Genomic DNA, 22074 nt, shown 5'->3' on the forward strand with positions numbered 1-22074 from the left:
TAGCTTACTCAATTCCTAGTAGATCGAGACAATAAACTCATCATAGTACAGTGTAACTTCCCTCATACGGCCTCTCTTTCAGGAGTGTGCAGTCAGAGCTGAGGGACATTAAAGTGGTGGCACATGTTGGGCCAGAAAATATACCTCAACTGTTACCACACTGTTGCACACAGTTTTAAGGAAACATGTCGTTCAACCCAGAAACCGTAGCAAGACGGTGCACAACGTTTTCAGATTGAACGTGCCCCTGGACTATCTAAGACAGAACCTACTCAAAGTATCCCTCGCTCTCTTTCCTATAGACGCCATATCTCCAGGTTTTGGTTTGTTTGTTTTTTTCCGACAACACAAATCCATCTCATATATTATCCTAAGTAAATAGTTAAATAAACAACATGTTTCTTTAAAAGAAAACACCCATTGTCACTTAAACTTGGCTTGTCTCCCTTCCTTTTAGCTTATTTGTGACAAGTCAATGAACACATGCACCACTAATATACAGTAAAGTGAATGAGCAATAACCTGCAGAATGCCATCTTGCCAGCAACTCTATCAGCTCCTCCTCAGTCATAACTATGTGATCAAGAACTAGACAACTTTTTATTAACTAACATTTTTTTAACCAGGAAACCCTCACTGAGATTGAGATTAAATCTCTTTTTCAAAAGTGCTCTAGCCGAGATAGGCAGCAAAAACAGCAAGTTACAGACACACGACATAAATTAGATAACACAAAATACCTCACAAGATCAGAATTAAACTAAGAATGTCTATACAATTGCCAATATTATACATAGCCATTTTTATTTACATATAAATAAAACCAATATAGTGTTATTAGCTGTCTAATATAATTTGCAGTCCCAACATAGCTCGTTGCATGCATAGCATGTTGGTACTTTAAATCTAATAACTTGTTTTTAGGATCAATACTACCCCCCCCCGTCAATTCAGAGTTTCAGACTTTTTCAACTAGTCAGTGCAGTTCTTTATTTGAAAAATACAAAGGCAAATTAACTTGTTTGTTGACATTCAAATGACATTCTTCATTCAAACAATACGAACGTAACAGCTTTAATATGTTTTCTTCTATATTAGATTTTGAGCCAAAAAATATCATCTAAAAAGCTGATATGTCAGTGTTGCGTTCATGACTTGTTTCCGCTGTCCCCAAGTGGCCAAAAAAAATCAGTTACTGCAGGTTTAAATGTAAACATTAAAATTGCAAAAGCTCAAACTGCTTTGTGTGGGTAAATGAAAAAATACATATTTAAGAGAGCTGGAAAGAGAAAGCAATTAATGAGGTGGAGCTACATCCACGGCCCCGGTGCGCAGTGCTGCGCAGTGCTGCGCCAGTGTCTCTCAGTGGGCGGTGTTAACAGGTCATGTGACCGCGGTCGTCAGTATGTGGCTCCGGAGACCGAGCGTGTTGTTAGGTCTGGTGGGGAGCAGAGGAGTACTGAGAAGCATGGTAAGTATATGGAGCACGATAATGTATGTCTCTCTCTTTATGTGTGCTGTGGTTAAAACATGTATGTATCCGCTGCTGCCTGTATGCTGAACAACTTGTAGGTCAGAGTAGGATTTCTATTTTTAAATGCGGTGTACCGGACAAATGGGTCCGACGTTGATGCAGCCACTAAAGCTAGCTTCGTGAAAAAGAAATATGGATACTGTTTTACATTTGGACGTTCGTTGACGGAGTTTAGCCAGCGGTTAGTTAACTTCACGGTTCACCCCTCCGGCTTGACTCAGCTGCCAAGTCACGCAAATTGAACTCAGTCTTCTCGGTTTTTCTGTTATGAAAGTGTGCCTGGTGTTATTAGCTGGCGGTGCTGTAACGTTAACGTCAGTAACGTTCGAACCGTTAAAATTGCTCATAATCCGTGGTGATAATCAACAACAGCCAGGTGACGTAAATTAACATCAGATAAGTAGAGGCTCCAAGGTTCATGTGTCATACTTTTTATTTCCTCGTTTTATGCAATGCAACGGTAAACGCGACTATATGCCAATCATTTAACATTATCAGATTTTGAACGTTTTCTCTCTTTAATGTGCTGTCTCTCCTACTCTTGACTGAGATAGACATGCATACAGGTGACTGATTGTGGGGTTTTCAGCCTAAACCTTTTTATGGATGTAAGTTGAAGGGTGCGGACATGAATGATTACACAAATGGGCCGAAGTGCAATGAGTGTTAAGATCAGTGGTTAACTTCTTGGCCTTTCCTCCTATTTATCTGATTCATCTTGTTTGTGTCTTAGGCTTGAGCTTAATTTTGTCATTTAGTTTTCTTTCATGGACAAACCTCTACCTTCAGCTGTCACTCACTCAATCACACACTCTCACTTTCATACATTTTCCATTCTTCACCTCTATGCAGTGTGCTCAGGTGGGAGACTGGCAGAGTGCCAAGTCAATATACGAGTTCTCTGCCAAGGATATTGATGGCAGTGAGGTGTCTCTTGAGAAATACAGGTAAAATATATATAACATAATACCATGTATTCTTATGCTCTAATAAAAGCTAGTTAGTGACTTGTATAGAGTCTGAAAGAACTGCTGTAATGTTTAGACTTCACAAATAAGCAGTAGTTTGCAGAATTGTTTACTCAGTTTAACCTCTTGTTTGTTCTGTTTTTCCCTGCCAGAGGGTATGTGTGCATCATTGTAAATGTAGCATCTAAATGAGGAAAGACCAGGGTAAACTACACTCAGCTAGCGGGAATGCACGCCTCCTACGCTGAGAAAGGTTTACGCATCATGGGCTTCCCGTGCAACCAGTTTGGAGGACAGGTAACAAGGATAAACCGCTGACAACACAGCTTTTGGTTTTGGTTTCTTTATTTTGTGCTCTATCACATGAATATTGTCAGTGTTGCAGTCAACACAACACACGACCTATGAACTGTTAAACTATTGGCTGTTCATCTTAAACCTTTCCTCCAGCTCACTGTTCTCTTTGAATAAAGTGCTCTGGCAGGATGCATTTTTGCACTATTCAATTCAAACAGGCATGTATTCCTGAATACTTTATTAATTATATGTAAAGCTTTATTAGCACAGAAAACCTATATTTCCAGTTTTCTAACTTTGATTAATTCATTTTTTTTGTATGATCCAGGAGCCAGGGACTGATGCAGAGATTAAAGAGTTCGCCAAAGGGTACAACGCTGAGTTTGACCTCTTCAGTAAGATTGAGGTGAATGGAGACAACGCTCACCCTCTGTGGAAGTGGATGAAGGCACAGCCTAAAGGCAAGGGAACCCTGGGAAAGTGAGTTACTGTCCTATTTTTCTGTTTATTTAACAAAAAGTCTCATCATAGTGTGTACACAAAATGAGTAACAGCCTTTAGTGGAACATGAATTTAACACTTGAGTGTTCTTAGCCAGGTCCAGTTTATTGTCCATATGTACTCCTAGGTACTTGTAATCTTCTACAATGTCCACACTGACCCCTGGATGGAAACTGGGGTCACTGGTGCCTTGGCCCTTCGTGTAACCATAACAGATGGGCCAAAACTACAAGAATATGACCTGCGCTGTAAATAATGTTTTATATTTCTTATTCTCAGTGAGAATAAAGTGTTCCATTTGACAAAGCTAATGGGCTACCAGGCTGTCATGACATTATATTTTGGTAAACCCTGAAATGGGAACTCGTCATACACATCCTGTTTAGTTTCTGTTACTTCATCCCACTACTTTCTTTCTTCCTCTTTGTATCTCATTCGCTTTGGGTGAGGTTATAAAATGTTTCCCAAGTTTTTGAAAAGGGCATTTAAATCATTTTAGTACTTACATGCCATTGTATCAGTACCATCTGTACATGTGTTGTGAAGAAAGTACCCTTAATAACTGCCTGTAAGCTCAACTGGAAAAGTCAAAACATCAACATTTGTGATGACATCTTGTCATCTTGATACCATATGTCTTTCGAGTATCAAACAATCACTCCACGTAGACTTAAAAAGTGGAGTTTGTGGTGCAAAAACCAACACACACTGGTACTATTGTTGTAATAAGTCTCTCTCTCTCTCTCTCTCTCTCTCCCCCCCCACAGTAACATCAAATGGAACTTCACAAAGGTAATTTGCTAATATACTGTTCCTTTTTTAAGAAAATATTTACTTAATTTTTTTGCCTCAACTGCTTGAAAATACATGTACTAATATTTTGATGTGCTATTCTTCAACAGTTTCTGATAAATAGAGAAGGACAAGTGGTGAAGAGATACGGTCCAACAGATGATCCCAGCGTAAGTGGCACTCGCTGTGCTTTTAATAATATTTCTGTGCATGCTGTGAAATGCAGCACCTTTCATATGGTGTTGGAGCATACAATGGTTTAGTTAAAACGTCATCTTTGTTATGTAATCTCAACCCGTGGGAGTTTATTTAGGCAGTTTTGTTGCATGTTTGCTGTAGTTTGTTGATATAGAGTGAAAAAAGACTGTGTATAAAAAGGATGGATTAAAAGGGTAGTGGAACTGGTATTTTTTTAATAATCCATTGTTTTTGCCTTTTTTATCCATATGTTGTTCAGCTTTGTAGTGAACAGTTCATCTCTGTCCATGGTGCCGTTCCCCATTCGCCATCTCTGTCATAGTAACATTTCTACTCATTTCTCTTTGCAGGTGGTGGAGAAGGACCTGCCTACGTACCTGTAATACTAGGGTCTCCTATGTGTTTGTCTGACTCCTGACCTCTCCCATGGACTTCAGGGTATTGGTGTGCGTGTGTGTCTGGACCAGTGACGGCCTGTTCGTAAACCCAACATTGGGAAGGGCAGGCCTGATTATCCCCAGCGTGCAACTAACTTCCAGAACCTACCCACACCAAACCCATAAGACCATGTGAGAGGACGTTTACTAGTTATCCAAAGTAGAGGCTCTTCACATCTTACTTCAAACTCAAAACAGCCATTCCTTTTTCTAATACAAATACCATCTAGTCCTTTCTGAATGTTAAGTGACAAGTTTGTTCATGTGTCAATGTCAGTTTTATGTAAGGACATACTGATGCCATACGTTTCACAGATTTCTAAAAAGCTACTGATAATATTATTTGCACTTAACTTGTTGAAGGGCCCATTATTGTATCTGTAACTCATGACTTATCATGTTATGAAATTGGAAAATAAATGCTGTCCTGGACATTAATTTGTCACTTTACATGCACCCATAAAAATAAGCAATAGTAATGCTCACCTGCTGGCTTTGTGAATGGTTAATATAGTGGTCTGTTTATTTTCATTTCATTTTGTTTTGTATTATTCAAATAGCCCATTTGTTTAGATATGTTATAACTAATGCAAGGTTTGACATGACAAAATGTAAACCACATTATAATTACTGATGGTAAGGTAGTAATGCTTTACAGTTTCATTACATTAAGTTTCAATATTGCTCCAACTACAAGTAAACCTGCTTCATTCATTTTTTTTGGGGGGGGGGGTGTGACATGTAGAATTATCCAAAAGCATAATTTTATCATTTTTGTATACTGTACACTATGACCCAAAGCTTTATTTTATAGGTCTGTAATATCCTAATAATTTCCCCAAAAGTTTCCTGGAAATAACTATGTAGTAGTAGTAATTTATTATTGAAAACTCAATTCTCCATATATGTTGAATAGTATGCTTCCCTTACTGACTAAAAGAAACTAGAGGTTACACTAGCAATTAATCTGAAGTGTACCAATTGAACAGGAAAATAGGGGCCCATAAAATAAAGCCTTATTATGTAGATGTAGGTTGTAAATGACTTTATCCCGCTGCTACACTGTGGAAGCCAGGATGGAAAATGTGACATGATAAAAACATCTCTTGACTCATAATTCAAAAAGAGTATCTCATAATCATAATTCTTCTAACTTTGTGGTGGTGAGTAGCCTATTTTTATTTTCATCACAACTTTTTATGTCGGTTTTCTGCTATTATACTGTAATTATTTCTGGGAGTCCAAATATATATCATATTAAATATACAATTAAAATGTCTTCTTCCATCCTGGAGGTATCATGGTAGCTCTACAGTGATGTCCTCACGGGGAAACGGGTACTCTTGTGATCTTAGTAGGATGATGCTGTAGCGGCACGCGCATCAGCCGTTGCGTGAGAATGATGACGCACGGTAGCGGCAGAGATGATCAGCACCGCTGGCTATGAGCGTGTCGCTGCGTTTGCCTATATACAGCGACAAATACACATTCATGGAGTTATGTAGTGTGTAAATGTAGCGGGAAATATTGAAGAAGGTGAAATGACAGGATTTCTAGATTGTTTCGAATCGCACACCGCCTCATCGTGTTCTCATTGAGGAAGGATACTTCTGCGCGTCGTCGTCAGGAACCGTCCGGGAGATGGACGGGAGGACTGCGGATGACGGGAGGGCGAGTGAGGAAGCGGCCGTCGGCCTCTGTCTACAGCTTGACCTGGGGGACACCGGTCCGTATGTCTTCCACTTAGAATCATTTATTGTCGGTCAGCGACAAATTGTCAAATAGTTGTTAAATTGTGGTGGGCTTATTCAAATCCAGCTGCCGGTGAAGGCAGATAGAAGTTGGACATAATTGGGCATCCTCCTCCTATACAAATGTGAATGTAGCTAGGCACATTGACTTAAAAGACTAGACTACAGGAAAAAAAATGTTTTGCCATTAAAGCAGATACAGAAGATTGTAGTTAGAAGAACCTAAACTGTGGAAATGAATAATAAATTGCTTGGTTAGATAACAGTGTCAAGATTCAAGTCACTGCTGCTCTGTTGTAAAGGGCTCACAGTGTCAGTGGCTCGCTGCAGGCTGGCACAAGCACAATGTGCACATTAGGGATGTGTACTGTACACAGTCCCACTAGACCTGATGAAGACGAGCTGCAGTGGGATGAATGTTACGTTTTTCCTGATTGAGTGGAGCTATTAGGGTATTCACACATACATACACTAGCCATTTGAATGTACAGCAGCCGCTATAGTGAACTTACACTGTGGTCTCTAAGGTGTCATTTTGCTCCTCTTTTCAACCTCCATGTCTTCATAATCCTTACCATCTCTCTCTTCCTCTTCCTAGCTAAATCTGAAGAGTGCTTTACATAATCAGATATGGAATTATAACATAAACCACACACTAATCCCTTATGGGTATCAATTCCAAGCATCTCTGTGGATGTCATGGCTACAAATACGACAACATGCATGACATGTTTATGATAGTTACGTGTGTGCAAATGTTAAATAAAGAAAGCAGATGTGGTCCTCATCAGTTTAGCAGGTCCAATACTTGCATGCGCGTGCTCATGTGTACGCAATTACATTGGATGTTTGTGCACAGATGATTATTATTAAACCCACCAGATTATACTTGTGTGCAGAGAGCCTCGGGGCATAAAAATCTACTCCTGTGTTTAGTGTCACATTAATGTCACAGCAACAGGCTGCCACTTTCTCAGCTAAGGGAGAGATCTAATCCTCTTTACTATGACACGTACGCGCACACACAGGCCTTAAGGCTGTTCTCTTAACATTGAGACAAAATGTTTCATTACAGGAATATCTAAGTGAGCTTTCAGTAAATGTACATTTACTAGTGTTTTAACTCTAACACATTCAAAACAAACCATACAGGTAGTCTGTTTCTCACATAGTAATCAAAAGGTTCTGTCCTGTTTGTTGCTTGCAGCTCAGTGGCACATTATTCTGGCCTGACCCTAATCCCACAGAGACTCTTTGTGTGTGCAACTGCCACAGTATATTCCTACTCATTGTTAGGTCTGACAGACTTTGATGCGGTGTTAATCTGCAGGTTACAGGTGTGGCCTTCTGTGTGTGTCCTGTCACCGCATGAAAGGGCCCAAAAGAAACAAGGAAATCAATGTATTTGTGAAAAATCCACTTATTTTTGTTTCTGCAGTTGCATGCTGCTCGGACAGTTGGTCCATAACTTTGGTTCAGACTGAAATATCTCAACACATATTGGATGGGTTCGTTTCCATGAAATTTAGTACAGACATTCATGGTGCCAAGGGGATGAATTCTAATGACTTTGGTGATCCCCTGACTTTTCCTCTAGCGCCACCATGAGGTTCAATTTGTGGTTTTGAGTGAAATGTCTCAACAGTTATTGGATGGATTGCCATGAAATTTGGCACAGACATTCATGTCCCCCTCATGATGAATTGTAATCAATTTGGCGATCTTCTGACTTTTCATTTAGCGCCATCATCAGGTCAGAATTGTATTGGTCCAATACTTTGGTTGCAAAACTAATGGAATTTCCATCAGTCTCAGCTGTACCTTGTGTTCAGTGCTAACTAGCAAATGTTAGCATGCTAACATGCTAAACTAAGATGGTGAACATTGTATTTGCTTGTTAGCATTGTCATTGTGAGCATTTTCACATGCTGATGCCAGCATTTAGCTAAAAACATATCTGTGCCTAAGTGCAGCCTCATAGAGCTGCTAGCATAGCTGTAGTCTTTTTATTAATGCAGCTGCCATTGTAAAGGAGAGATTCAGAGTAGTGGTACACGTGTACATGGCTCCAGAGGACCATACTTCCTTACTGTTGTCAAGATTTTTAATCAAATGTGCTGCATGTTGTTTGAATTTTTTAAAGGTGCTGTATGCGACATTTGCTGCCACTAAATGTCGCACTAGCGCACCAGCAAGCATCTCAGACCAAAACAAATGGGCGCTACAGTCCACCAGACTCCATTGAGAAAAACAGTTATTGTACCTAGCAGATCATCGTAAAACACACTTAATTCAAACTGGACAGAAACAAAACTCACCAAAACTGTCTTTGTTGGTCTTCCCACTGTTCCAACAATCACCAAACCTGGTTTGGTCGAAATAAACCCTTAATTCACAGAGTTAGATGTAAAAAGGCACCTGCGAAACGGGCTGCAATGGCCGCAAAGTAATCCTTGGTGACAAATGCGCCCGTCAAAGTACATCTACTACAAGTGCTTGTTTTTTCCATTGACAGGTTCAGATTGTTATTCTAAGTGTTTGACGACATTATGGAAAGGATCCTTATAGAGATACACCTTTTTGTTAAAGAGTAAGATCCTTTTTATTTAACCAGAAACAGCTGTTATAGCACTCTTGCTCACCACCAAACTCCATTGATAAAAACAATAATTATACCTTGCTGATCATCATAAAACACATTTCATTCAAACTGGACGGAAACAAAATAAAACTTTTTGTTAGTCTTTCCACTGCTCCATCAATCACCAACTCTGGTTTGGTCGCAATAAATCCTATATTCACCACTTTAGATGAGAAAAGAAACAGCTGTTATATCTCCTAACAGACAAACAGTTTCACCGGGAGGGACTCACAACATGCATGTGCAGACGGACCAGCTACCAAAACAAAGAACAGAGAAGCTCGAATGACAAGACCCACACGGACGGAGTGTGACGTCATTCTCTGCGCAGGACGCCATTACTCCGCTATGTCTTTACATAGCAAATAGTTGCTGATATATATTAAGGTTCAGAATCTCATATACAGAACATTTGAGAATTCAGATTGTTGCATTTTGTTTGCATCTACTGACCCACCAATGAGAAGTCATTATTATTATGTATTATATTGTATTTCAACTATTATTGTGTTCTGTCGTGCCTTAGTGATGGCAAACTCTGCTACAGCGTGTGCTGTACTTTAACATGGCTTAAAGATTCATTATACTTGCTCTGTCAGCTGCACTTCCTTAATCTTCACCTCCCCTGACCTGAAATTTAGCACAACGATGTAAACCAAATAGTTTGCCGTACCGTCTCTTTTCCCATTCACCTCCTTCCTTTTTGCTCTCTCTTCCTTGTTTATACACAGAAACATACAGACACAGTCCATTTGTGTCCTTCATGTCAGTGGGAAAGATTCTTCCTAATCCTCATGTGCGATTGGCTGGCGATGTGATCTGGCAATGGCAGCACTCAGATTAGGGAGGAAGTCAATCCAATAGAGTTTTTACCTTCTCGGTACAAATCTCACTGATCCAGGAATAGAAAACAGTGACTGTACTCTGCAGTGGTCAATTGTGGTTTAGCCAGGAACTTTGCTGCATGTCTTTTGTCTTTCTGGATTATCAACCACTTGGTAACCTGTAGGCACTGAACTCTCCTGCTGGTGAGTTAACCAACAATTTATTTGGAACAACAAATTTAAATTAGTATGAAAGTTGCTGAATTAGCTTAAAATAATCTCACCACAAGGTCCATTAATTGCTGTTCTGGAGCTTTCGATCGTATCACACAGCAGATGAAGTTTTTTCCAGTTTGAAATTTACACTTTTCTGTTCACTTTAAGATATTCGGATGATCATATATAGATCAGATATTACAATGTGAATGATTACACATTGTACATTTCTTTATAAAATCATAGGGAATTTATCTACAGCTTCTATGTTTGCCTTGATCGTTGAGGTCTCAGATGGGTTAACTTGGCTAAATGTATTGGTTGGCATTCCCTGCTAAATCATTAAAGGTGGGGAATGTGATTCTAATCCAATACATGTCTTTTTGTCAAATTCAGCGAATATCTCCTCACGGTCCGCTAGCTATCCGTTCAGTGTTTGTATACAGCCCTGGCTCTGTAAATGGGAAACAAACAAAGTGTCTCGGACCGAGCTACACACTATTCCACCCATGATTTGTGTCAGGCAATGTTAAATGACTTGCCCACGGACATTCAGTTTACTTTCTAGTTTGTCAAGATATGCTGTTGTTGTGATGTTAGCTATAGTAGCAGGAGAGTTGTGAGTATCGCTGTCTGGAGCTGGTGTGCCTGCTCTGGGAAACATCTCGTCCTCTCTGGCTGTTAGCTTCGCAGCAGAAACTGTAGGGACAGTTTGCTAACCCACAACCTAGCTAACGTTAGTTACATTACTTGCTGCGTCGTTGTTCGCTCTATATCATGTTATTGGATTTCTCCAGAATCGCATACCCAACCTTTAATTGCTAAATCATACTAAATAATATACCGATGTGGACACTTCTCAACCTTTTTGTCCTGCACCTTCTCTCTCTGTCTCTGTCCACAGATTCAGCCAAGAAGGCTCAGATAACAGAGGTGAGAGGCTACTTCACACTTTACGCCCGTCTGTCTCACCTGTCTGTGTTCCCTTCTTTCATCAGTATTGGTTTGTTGCATGGTTCAATTCCATATGACCTCTGATGGGACAATATACAATATATGCAATATATACATTTCCCTTTTCTTTCCTTGTGACAGATGCCGTCCCCATTCGGAGTGGGCCCAGCCCATGAGAAAAAGATTGGCCACAGGAGGATAGATGCCTCTGGAGAGACAACATACAAGAAGGTAGGTTCATCTGTCTCTCTATTTGTCTTTGCTTTTTATCTAAAATACTGTTTGTAGCTTCGCTTGGCATCACGATTTCACCAACTACTTTCCACCCACACCTTACTCTGTTGTTCTTTTCTCTGTTCTCCGCCTCCAGACCACGTCCTCTGCCTTGCAAGGGGCCATCCAGCTGGGTATTGGATATACTGTTGGAAACCTCAGCTCCAAGCCAGAGAGAGATGTGCTGATGCAGGACTTTTATGTGGTGGAGAGCATCTTCTTCCCCAGGTGCATTTGTGTGAGTGGATGTCTGTTTTTGTACACGTGTGTGGCAAGTATCTAATATAATCTTTTATCTTCTTTTACTCTTCCCCTCGATACAGTGAAGGCAGTAACCTCACTCCGGCCCACCACTTCCCAGATTTTAGGTTTAAAACCTACGCCCCTGTGGCCTTCCGCTACTTCCGAGAGCTGTTTGGGATCCGACCAGATGACTATCTGGTGAGATATTTATTTTCTCGAATGGCCGGTGATGCATTGAGAGTATTTGAATGTCTTATTAAGTGCTGTGGAAGTGAAATGTTTTCTATTACATACATCATCATCATTTTCTTCAGAACACCTAATGGTTAACTAGCTGTTTAGCACGTTATTTTTTTGTTGTTATATTATTTATTATTATGTTCAATTCATAATATGAATTATATGTTTGGACTAGAGCGATACTGAGGCAGTGTATGTGGGTATTATATATTTCCAGCAGCTATTAGTAATGGGCAACAGTCATGTATATTACAATTTCCCTGTCTATGACCACATTTGCATTGCATATGTAAATATATTACATTTTTGATGTGTATTGGAGTGAAAAACACTCCTCATTGTTAAATGTAGCAAAGTCATAATAAAAATAGCATTATAGCTGCAAACAGCAATACTCATTTACATTATTATAATAATAGTATAGTAATTTGTCAGATCTGAAATATCTGTTTTGTTTCTCTTGCTTGTTACATTTGATTTGATATTAGTGTAATATAATATCACTGTGTGATATGACCTAACATGAACTAAATTTAGATTTGTGTGAAGTTCCCTCTGAAAGCATTCGATTGATGATCACTGAAGATATCAAAGAAAACATTCCCCCTGCCTCATCAGACCTCTGCTACTCTGAGGATGAACATGAAACGCCCTGACACATAAAAAGAAGAACTGTGCACATGCAAACACGCAAAAAAAAGTTGCATATGCCCTCACATATTTTGCATGTGAGGCTGCACACATACACACGTGGTGACATACAGTGTTCTCAGCTGCACGTTTAAGCTCACATTCTACCCGTGCCAGAGGGAGATTAGCAGACTAAAGCTTTCTTTTTTAACTCCAAGTAGTGACAGTCAGAGAGAGTAGTTTGTGTTTGTGTATGCATGTGTTTGTGTTGGTGGTGGAGGTGTGGTGTACCAGTATAATTGCATTGTGTTGACTAAGTCTTAGAAAATTAAATTACTTTGTTAGACAAATTAACTACAAGCAATGGGCACTTTCTCTTACTTTTCTACTTAAGTCTCCAGATTCTACCCAACTTCATTAGAACTGATTTAATTATTTACAAGGTCTTAATGGCTCTATATCACTGTGAGATATTCAGTGTAAATTTAAGCCCACTGATGCCATCGGAGTGTTTATGTTGATCTGCTACATATGCAGTTTAATGTGATTCACCTCAGTTTAACATAATTCCTGCTAGTGCGCACGGTATTCAGCACAAGCAAGAAGTGGGTGAAAGTAACATTTCCACTGTTAAGTTCACTGTTAAGTTAACTTCACTGTAGTTACTGACACTACATTAGGGTATAAATGTCACAATGTACAGTTTAAACTCCTCTAGATGTGTAATTCTTTACACCCACACCCAGAACGCCTTTTCGTACTCAGTAGTGTATACACAATTGCACTGCAAAACAAAGTTCCCTTTTTGCTGCTGATGAGCAATGCCATGTGAGTGGGTAGATGTATTAGTCTTTTGGTTGGCTATTTGAAAGCTCTGTTGGATCCAACAGTAACAGTGCTATGCAGCTCGGCAGTACCCATGAGGTGTTAAATTTAGGGTGAAATTACAAACTCGGGTGAAACAATAAAGTCTTTTTTACAGATTGTGGGTCAGATTGTCAGACTTTTAATCTTTGTTTGTCCTCTGTGTGTCTGTTCTGTCTAGTATTCTCTATGTAATGAGCCACTGATTGAGTTGACAAATCCAGGAGCCAGTGGCTCCATATTCTACGTAACCCGCGATGACGAGTTCATCATCAAAACTGTTATGCACAAAGAGGCAGAGTTTCTCCAGAAACTCCTTCCTGGATATTATATGGTAAGTCAAACCGAGCCCTTCAATTCAAGAGCCGTGTCCAAATTGTTAGTAAATTCTACATTTTCAATATATATGTTATTGTAATGTATTACATACTGTTAGTGTGTGCAAGTCAGTAAACAGTATACACATTTCTTTGCTTAACAGTATACATACTGAAACTTGTATGCTAATATTTAGTATGAAGAATTCAAATAGCAATATATGCAGGTACAGCAAATATTTTTCTGCCTTTCTTCTGGTGTCTATTCAGATATTTTGGTGTGTAGACATGGGGTGTTTGTGTACATGAGTGCATGCTTAAGAGCAACGCAGCAGCTGAAACTTCTAGTCATCTTTATCCTCTTTATCTTACCCCCTGGTGTTGACCCCAGTCAGCAGTGACGCCAGCAGATGGCTTTGTAATAGATATTAGCAGAGAGGTTGTACCTGACTGAGACCCGAGCTAAGTACTTGTTAACAGGTTAAGCATGCACACAGTAGAGACACACAAGAATGGCCTGAGGCCTGTGGATGGGTCACACTGTCTAGCAGGTGCATGGTACTCGGGCCGAAACACATTGACTGCATGCCTTATTACCAAATAATGTGCCATGTTTCTTTAATTCTCCCTGTCTCTTTTTTTTATGTCTGCTGCATGAACTCCCTCTCCAGAACTTGAACCAGAACCCCCGAACTTTGCTGCCAAAGTTTTTTGGCCTCTACTGTGTCCAGTGTGGGGGCAAGAACATCCGAGTTGTTGTGATGAACAATATTTTACCACGCTCTGTACGCATGCACCTCAAGTTTGATCTGAAGGGCTCCACATACAAGAGGCGAGCGTCCAAGAAGGAAAGAGAGAAGTCCAAACCCACTTTTAAAGACCTGGACTTTCTGAGTGACGTTCCTGACGGCCTCACTCTGGACCAGGACACATACAGTGCACTGGTCAAAACTCTGCAGAGAGACTGTCTGGTGAGAAAGAGAAGAGGGAGGAGATGGATGGAACAATATTTTGCACAAGTAGATTAACACTGCCTTTTATTTCATTTCAACAAAGCAGCACAACCAACCACACATAAACTTGCTCAGTAGTTTACTCATAATGTAAATAAAGAGTAGACGAATTACAGAGCAATTAAAAGGTAGGAGAAAAGAATAGAGGAAGAGAAAGGGAAAGGGAGAAAAAGAGGCTTGGAAGCGGCGTATTTATTTTTAATGTTAACTTTTGCCATGCCCCAGGCTGTAAAATCAAATCCATACATCAAAAAAAGTTGTAATTTTCTCAGCTTGGAAAATGTTTTGAAATATCATGTATGTGTTTCACGTCAGGTTCTAGAAAGTTTTAAGATTATGGACTACAGTTTGCTGCTGGGGGTCCACAACAAGACCCAAGCAGAGCGAGAGCGTCAGTCCCAGGGCTCACCTGCAGGAGGCGGGGATGAAAAGAGGCGTGCAGCTCAGAAAGCCTTGTATTCCACTGCCATGGAGTCTATACAGGGAGGCTCCACGTGCAGGGACACACTGGACCATGATGACACGTAAGTCACCATTTTATAGTATTTGCCCTTATCATCACATTACATTTACAAATGATGGTAATGTTCTCCTATCTGTCTGTAGTATGGGTGGTATTCCAGCTGTGGGTGTTAAAGGAGAGTGCCTCCTGCTGTTCATTGGAATCATTGACATCCTGCAGTCCTACAGGTAGGCAACGAAAAAAATCAGAAGTTAAAGGTGCCGTGTAATATCAGTAAATTAATACATGAACTTTGATGTATTTCATCATTGCATTTTAAACTTTGAGCCACTAGACCAGATTTTCTGGGAAATTGAGGTTGCTGTACAACTCAAAATGGAAAATTCCACTGTTAGCATAAAGAGCATAAACAGAGTGTTCCGAGTTTTCCACAATGTCAGACATTTATATTCTTAAGTAAACCTAAATCAAAAAGGACTGGGTAGATTAACAAGTTGCAACATCCTCCTTACAGCCCTAGGCATCAGGATTTATGAGAAATGTGGTTTTAATTTAAAAAGACACCACACCACTAGAATGAATCCAAAGTATCAAAGTTTATTTAGTAATGATATATCGGTGCCCTACATATCACCTTAAACCTCTACTGTCTCCTCAGTCTGAGGTACTGCGTAAGGTTGCACTTGTCATTTCTGTCTGCCTTTCATTGGACATTTCAGGACACATTAAATGACAACGTTGGATTTTTCTCTGGCTTCAAAGTCAGGAAATGATTAGGTTTAGGCTTACAGTAATCCAGGCATTATGTGTCTGCAAGGAATATTAAAAGATGGAGAGAGATCAAGAGGAAAAAGCAATCCCAGACATGTCACACTGTTTTTAAATAAATACAAATGGAGGAGGCACATAACAGCTGTTGTCAGGACAAGCGTGGACATAAGAAATGTGTGTGGTGCCTAGCATAAAATCCAGATCTTAAAATGCACATCAGCATTGCAAGTGGGACTATAGCCGCTGAGTTGCCAGGTACCCACAGTAAGTCACTGAATGAGTTTAAATAATTTAATTGTCTTGTCTGACAGAATGATCAAGAAACTTGAGCACTCTTGGAAGTCCCTCATCCATGACGGGGTGAGTGGCTTTACTGTGTCTGTCTTTTATGTAAGAGACTGAGCACCTTGTTTGTGTATGAAAAGTGCAACATCATTCAAATTGCCTTGACTCTGTCTCTTTTTGTCCTTGCTGCCTCCACCCCCCACAGGACACAGTGTCAGTTCACAGACCCGGTTTCTATGCTGAGAGGTTCTACAAATTCTGTAGCACCACTGTCTTCAGGAAGAGCTGCTGTGAGTTTACAAATGTGCATGAGCCATATACTCCTGTAGTGTGGTATGTTTGATGACAACAATGCCAATAAGGAATTATTTTGTTGTATTAATTATCGGGACATTTTACTTTTTGGAATGAGAGTACATGTATACTATCCCCTGCTTTCACAGCACTGCGATCTTCTCCATCTAAGAGAGGACGAGGGGCTCTCTCCATGTCCAAGTCCAGTGCTGGAACAGGTTCAGCTGGGCAGCGTCCCTCACTGAGTGATGACAGGCAGGAAAACCAGGACAACTTGGAGAACCTGCGAGGAGCTCGCAGCTTCCCCATGCTGGAGGACAATGGTAGTTTACCTCTTGTAAACTCTTTTAGCCCACAATGATATACAGTCATGACGTGTTACACACAGCGTTCGTTAAAGGTGAAGTGAAAACGGGATGCTTAATGCCAAACACCTAAACCCAGTAGGGTAGGCTTGTTTGACCATGTGGCAATAGCCTTCATCAGTGTTTATGAAGGCTAGCTGCCCTCATCAAAGCTAGTGAAGAAATATCTAACATGCTAGTGCTGCTTGATTAAAATAGTAGAAAATAAAGAGTGAACTGGTGAGTGCTGGTTTTCCCTTGTTACGTTGTGTCTTTCTGAACATGACACACTATTACCTTCTATTGTCTGCAGCTGAGAGCTCCATTTTTGCTTTAAATGAAATGAAGTGAGCCTTTATGGATCCCTGTGGAGAAATAGGAGCGCAGCAGCAGAATAGTAGCAACAGCAGCAGAACTAAAGTAAAAGTACAACTTTAACAAATCAAGAGTAGATATTCATAGATAAATACTTTTAAAAAGCATACTGTTTTATTTGCAGTCCTCATCAACACTCGGGCTAAGAAATGAACAGAATGTGACCATATGAAGAAGTTGTGCAAGCAATCCAAACCTTGTAAATGTCAAACAACTGAATATAAAAGTCCTGATCACGTATACAGCTTTGAGTGCAGTACTGAGATATAGTGTTGTACAATTAGATGGCAGTTTGCTTGAATGAAAGGAGTCACAAGCACACTTATATTTAATTTGATTATGCCTGATTTTGTTAAAGCAATTACATTTAGTTTATTGTTTTTGTGGTATATTTTCATCTCTTGCATATATTTCATGATCTCCTTTTATATTTCTTGGTTACTTATGCATATTAGGGAGAGAGCCACCCTGCACCCCTCCTTCCTTCGAAGATGCTACCACAGCTTCTATCGCTACCACGCTCTCCTCTAACAACTCCTTACCTACCACCCCCTTTGATACACCAGAGCACCCGCGCTACAAGAGACAAATGCATTCCCCAAGTGTAGCCAGGTGAGAATAATTGCTTGAAGATGCAATTGTGTATCTATAATGACAAAATTCTGTCAAAACAATGTACTGTGTGCGCTGTCCTTCCCTGCTGATATCACACTCTGTATCGTCCTGTCTACTTTCAGGTCACAGAAAGTTGAGGTTCACGGGGAAAAGCAGGACACCATAACAGTGGAGGTGGAGCTCAGGTACACACATATACAGTAATACCAAAGTAGGAAAATGTCCATTGCTGCCTATGTAACAGTATTTAATAGTGTTCTTTGTCTTGCTTCATACAGTAAAATCCCAAAGAGCACGGAGCTCACACAGTTGACAGAAATGACCTCCCACAGCCATCTGTCTCCTGATCGTCAGCCCCGTGTCATTGCTTCATCCACCCCTCCCTCGATTAATCCATCCTTGGCATATTCCTCCTCCACTCTTCCTCCTTCCTTTGTGTCTTCCTCCTCCGCTGCTCAATCAGCTGGCCACTCGTCCTCCACACTTGCTTCGTCCATCCGTCCATCCACTAAACCACTCGCCTCTCCCACAGCAGCTCAGCCTTCCACTGTTTCTTCTCCAGTCTCTCGTTCAGCTGCACAACCCACACTTCTCACTTCAGCTCCAAACACCTCCGCCCTCCCTCCTGCCTCAGCGTTTACTCCCATCTGCCCTGCATCTCCTCACTCCTCCACCCAGAGCTCCTCTCCCCGTCTCCCCTCGACCCCTCCCTCCTCCCACCCTCCGAGCCCCCAGGTGCCTCAGCAGGCGCCTCGTACATCGTGCAATCAGCTGTCTGTGTCCAGCAGCCACAACTCATTGGATGGGGAGGTGCCAGTGTCTGACATCTACTTTGTAAGTTCCCATTATCATGTGTCACTGCCTTGGTTTTGTTTTGTTGAGGATGTTAAAAATTAGATAATAAGCCAGTTTCAAAGTACTGAAACGAAACAAAATGAGCCTATAAAACAGACAAAATTATATTTTCACTGATTTTGAAGAGGCTTTTTATGTAACAATGGAAAATGACTTTAACTGTTTCAACTAAGGATCTAATGTATCAGTACAAACACTGCAGGAAGCTCTCTTCAGTGTTGTTTTGTTGTCAGTCCTCTCCCAGAGAGTAAAGATCATTTTTCTTCTTCTGTTTTTCTTTGATCTACTGGGTCTCTTGCAGTGGCCCAGTCAAGACAGTGTGGTAGAGTTATGATGGTGAGGGGGAGTTGGAGGGGTTACAGTGTGCACGTACCATGGGGTTGCTCTCGCTGTCCCAAATGCTTTTTTCCAAAGCATGAGGCTGCCACCAGTCATAGTTCATGCTTTTGAATGCATCAGCAAAACACTGGGGTTGTCTTTCCTGCACAGCATGATGTATTTATATCTGTCAATCTTCATTCATGCACCCTGTCAGTGTCATGCACAGCTCTCCATAATACTCTCTCTCTCTGTGACTTTTTTGTTACAGTACATCATAGCATTCACGCTCCATTTTCCACTTTCTCTCCTTTATCATAAGTGCTTCCCTCATCTTTATATAATAATCTTCATAATAATTCATTCAGTTCCCTTTATTTTCCTGTGCACACATTACATGCATTTGTATGTTCATCTGTGTGTGTGTGTGTGTGTGTCCATCCATCAGTATGCAGATGGCAGATATTGGGTGTACTCTCCGGTTCTTGGCCGTCGTAAGCTAAACTCTAGCTCGAGTTACAATGTAAGTCACCACCAAAGTAGTTAGAGTCATATGCAATGTTAGGAGATGTTCCCATGTACCATCGCATTGCTGGTAACTGTTCCATTGGAACTGTCACAAGCACAACTGCTTATGGATCTTCAGAAGTACTTAATAAACTACAGTGTATTTCACGTGACTTATTTAGTGTTAAAGTCTGCAAAAAAGCCATTGCATATTAATAACTGCAGCTTCTGAGGGCCATCATGTGCATTTAAATGTAACATGTTACCAGTAAACAGTTATTTAAATGTTTAAGGATCTTGGACCTGCAGTTAGGTAACTGTAGCTTTGTGCTTTCAGTGATCCCTCAAGCTTCTGGCCTGTAGCACTCAGGCAGCACAGAGGAGCTGACAAGCTGATTAGTGTTGTCAGCGCTTGGCTAGAATGAAATCTCCCTTTCTGACGTTGGAAATCACCCGACTGAGAAAATGTGATTTCAGGGTCTTTAAAGAGAAATTCCACCAATCTTAGCCAGAATATGCCATCATAGATTGACCATGAGCATACTGTGTGCAGTTGAAAAATTCATCTTGATGCTGTTTGGAGCTCCCAACATTGCATCAGGCAGCTTTAAACTATTCAGTGTTCTGGGGAATGTCTTTATAAATGTATCTTTCCCCAACTCCTCTCTCATCTTTCCCCTCCTGTCTCCTTTCTGCTGCTGCTGCCCTCTGCTGGCTGTATTCGATAACAGCAGACTCAGGAGGATCGGAGCTGGGTGTACTCTCCTCTGCACTACGGCTCAGAGTCCAGAAGGGGCTCAGATGGGGAGAGTGAGACAGTAAGTGTACAGTTCATTCGTTATTTATCATTAATTCACAGAACAGAGATTAGTGAATAAACAGTCTTTTTCTCCTATTCTCCTGTTAGTGTTTCTCCTACTTATCCCTCTTTATCTGTCTCTCTGCTCTTTCAGTAACTCACAGTGGAGACAGCAGTGATGGGTGGAGTCAGAGCTTGTCTCCATATACAGAAGCTGTGAGGTTTTAATAATACAGCCACCAGGACACTACGAGAATTAATGCTGGTTGCCCAAGCTGCATGTGGAAGCTTGCTTCGCCAACAGAGACTAAAGGAATAAACTTATAGAAGCATTCAAGTATACAACAATAAAATCATGCATACACTCACATACATTCAAACGAACATACAGACATACAACTATCGAAATATTATGCAAAAAACAAAACAAAACACATAAAGCATCAATTCCTGGACAATCTGATTGACATCAAGCAGAGAAATAAACTTAGATCACATAGTACAGCTGAGTGGCACTGTGAATGATTTTGGTGGCTGTTAAGTCAGGTATTGTTGCAGTCCTGCTGCCTGCTGTTTTTAGGTTTTTAGTGTTCATGAGTCACACTGCACTGTGCCAGCTCTGGCTATGCAATATGGACATACACGTTATTGATTTCTCTTTTTGACTAATGCATAACTACTTCAGAGTTTATTCATGCATTTATTTTTCACTAGGGGCATGTCAAAGCTGTATATGAGTTTATTTTTAGCACTTTATCAATGTACATGTGGCTGAGTGCATCAGTTGCTGTTTGAAAACACTCACAAAAACACACAGTTAATGTTTTGTGTGCTGTGTATGCACAGTGTTCAGTTTTAACAGTGGTGCGTGGTGTGGTCCACTTAAGAAACTTTGATCTGACAATGAATGGTTGTGTCCAAAATGCCTTATTGACAAACTCATTTTCATAGCTGTAATCATAAAAAAATTTTTTTTAACTATAAACATACAGAGTATTTTATTGTGAGTAAATGAAGCAGATATAGCAACCATGCATTAACACCTTTTCAAGGTTTAGAACCAAGAGATCAGGAGCGAAAAAATTAATCAAATGATCTTTTGTAAATTGTAGATAAACTGTGTGTGTGCAAAGCACATGCATGTAACTCTGTACTTGCCCTTATGTCTCTGTGTGTGCATGTGTTTGCATGCAGATTAATGTGTGATTGGGAGACATGTAAGTGTAAGGTTCTTCCGTCCTGCCTATTTGTCAAAAGTGTAACTTCTGTTTGCTGTTATAGGCCATGAAAGTCTGAACCAGCTATAAGCATGTTGGCTGTGTGAGAAAAATGAATAAAAACCCCAGTCTTTAATGACACTGGATTAACCATAAATTACCAAATTAAACAAACTGAGCTAAACTGAAATAACCTCTGTTTTCTGTACAGTTTAATAAGAAAATAAACTACAATCTACTGTTGCCACAGACCGTACCTTCCTTCTTCCCCACGTGTTGATGCTTGTTGCAACAAGACTGACCATAATGAGACTTCCTGACTGTCGAGATGCACTGCTGTAACAGATTACTGTATTAATTGAGTCTGCTGAAACTAACCTGCCTGTTTGTAGGCAACAGTGTTTGTAGCGCATCACTGTGTAAATGAAAATAAAGATTATATTGTGTAAAAAAAACTTTGTGGATTTTTAATATTTTTCTAAAATAACCGGATTCACAAACCAGCTGACAGGGAGCAAATCTTTTAGTTGTAAAATGT

General features: G+C 40.3%; 2 protein-coding genes across 8 annotated transcripts; both read left to right on the plus strand.

Annotated features, from left to right (window-relative positions):
- The first annotated feature begins 1315 nt into the window (after positions 1-1315).
- LOC122886314 (phospholipid hydroperoxide glutathione peroxidase-like) lies at positions 1316-5159 on the plus strand. Its single transcript, XM_044218327.1, has 7 exons — positions 1316-1471; positions 2387-2481; positions 2655-2799; positions 3128-3279; positions 4068-4092; positions 4203-4262; positions 4641-5159. Exons 1-7 carry the CDS (start codon positions 1406-1408, stop codon positions 4671-4673), a joined length of 576 nt encoding a protein of 191 aa, XP_044074262.1. The 5' UTR covers positions 1316-1405; the 3' UTR covers positions 4674-5159.
- Positions 5160-5298: 139 nt separating this feature from the next.
- Positions 5299-21991, plus strand: LOC122886313 (phosphatidylinositol 4-phosphate 5-kinase type-1 gamma-like). 7 transcript variants are annotated; one of them, XR_006380321.1, is made up of 18 exons: positions 5299-6453; positions 11064-11092; positions 11255-11344; positions 11484-11614; positions 11710-11827; positions 13545-13697; positions 14352-14651; positions 15009-15217; positions 15300-15383; positions 16239-16287; positions 16418-16502; positions 16656-16829; positions 17681-17837; positions 17963-18025; positions 18119-18674; positions 18997-19031; positions 20252-20338; positions 20474-21991. XR_006380321.1 is itself a non-coding variant. In XM_044218322.1 (18 exons), exons 1-18 carry the CDS (start codon positions 6369-6371, stop codon positions 20474-20476), a joined length of 2448 nt encoding a protein of 815 aa, XP_044074257.1. In that variant the 5' UTR covers positions 5299-6368; the 3' UTR covers positions 20477-21991. The 7 variants fall into 7 exon arrangements, 5 of the variants coding, with proteins under 5 accessions (XP_044074257.1, XP_044074258.1, XP_044074259.1 ...); XR_006380322.1 differs by having other exon boundaries at positions 20255-20338; XM_044218322.1 differs by lacking the exon at positions 18997-19031 and adding an exon at positions 19462-19536.
- The last annotated feature ends 83 nt before the right edge of the window (positions 21992-22074 follow it).

Source organism: Siniperca chuatsi, linkage group LG13 (assembly GCF_020085105.1).
Source record: "Siniperca chuatsi isolate FFG_IHB_CAS linkage group LG13, ASM2008510v1, whole genome shotgun sequence".
NCBI lineage: Eukaryota > Metazoa > Chordata > Actinopteri > Centrarchiformes > Sinipercidae > Siniperca > Siniperca chuatsi.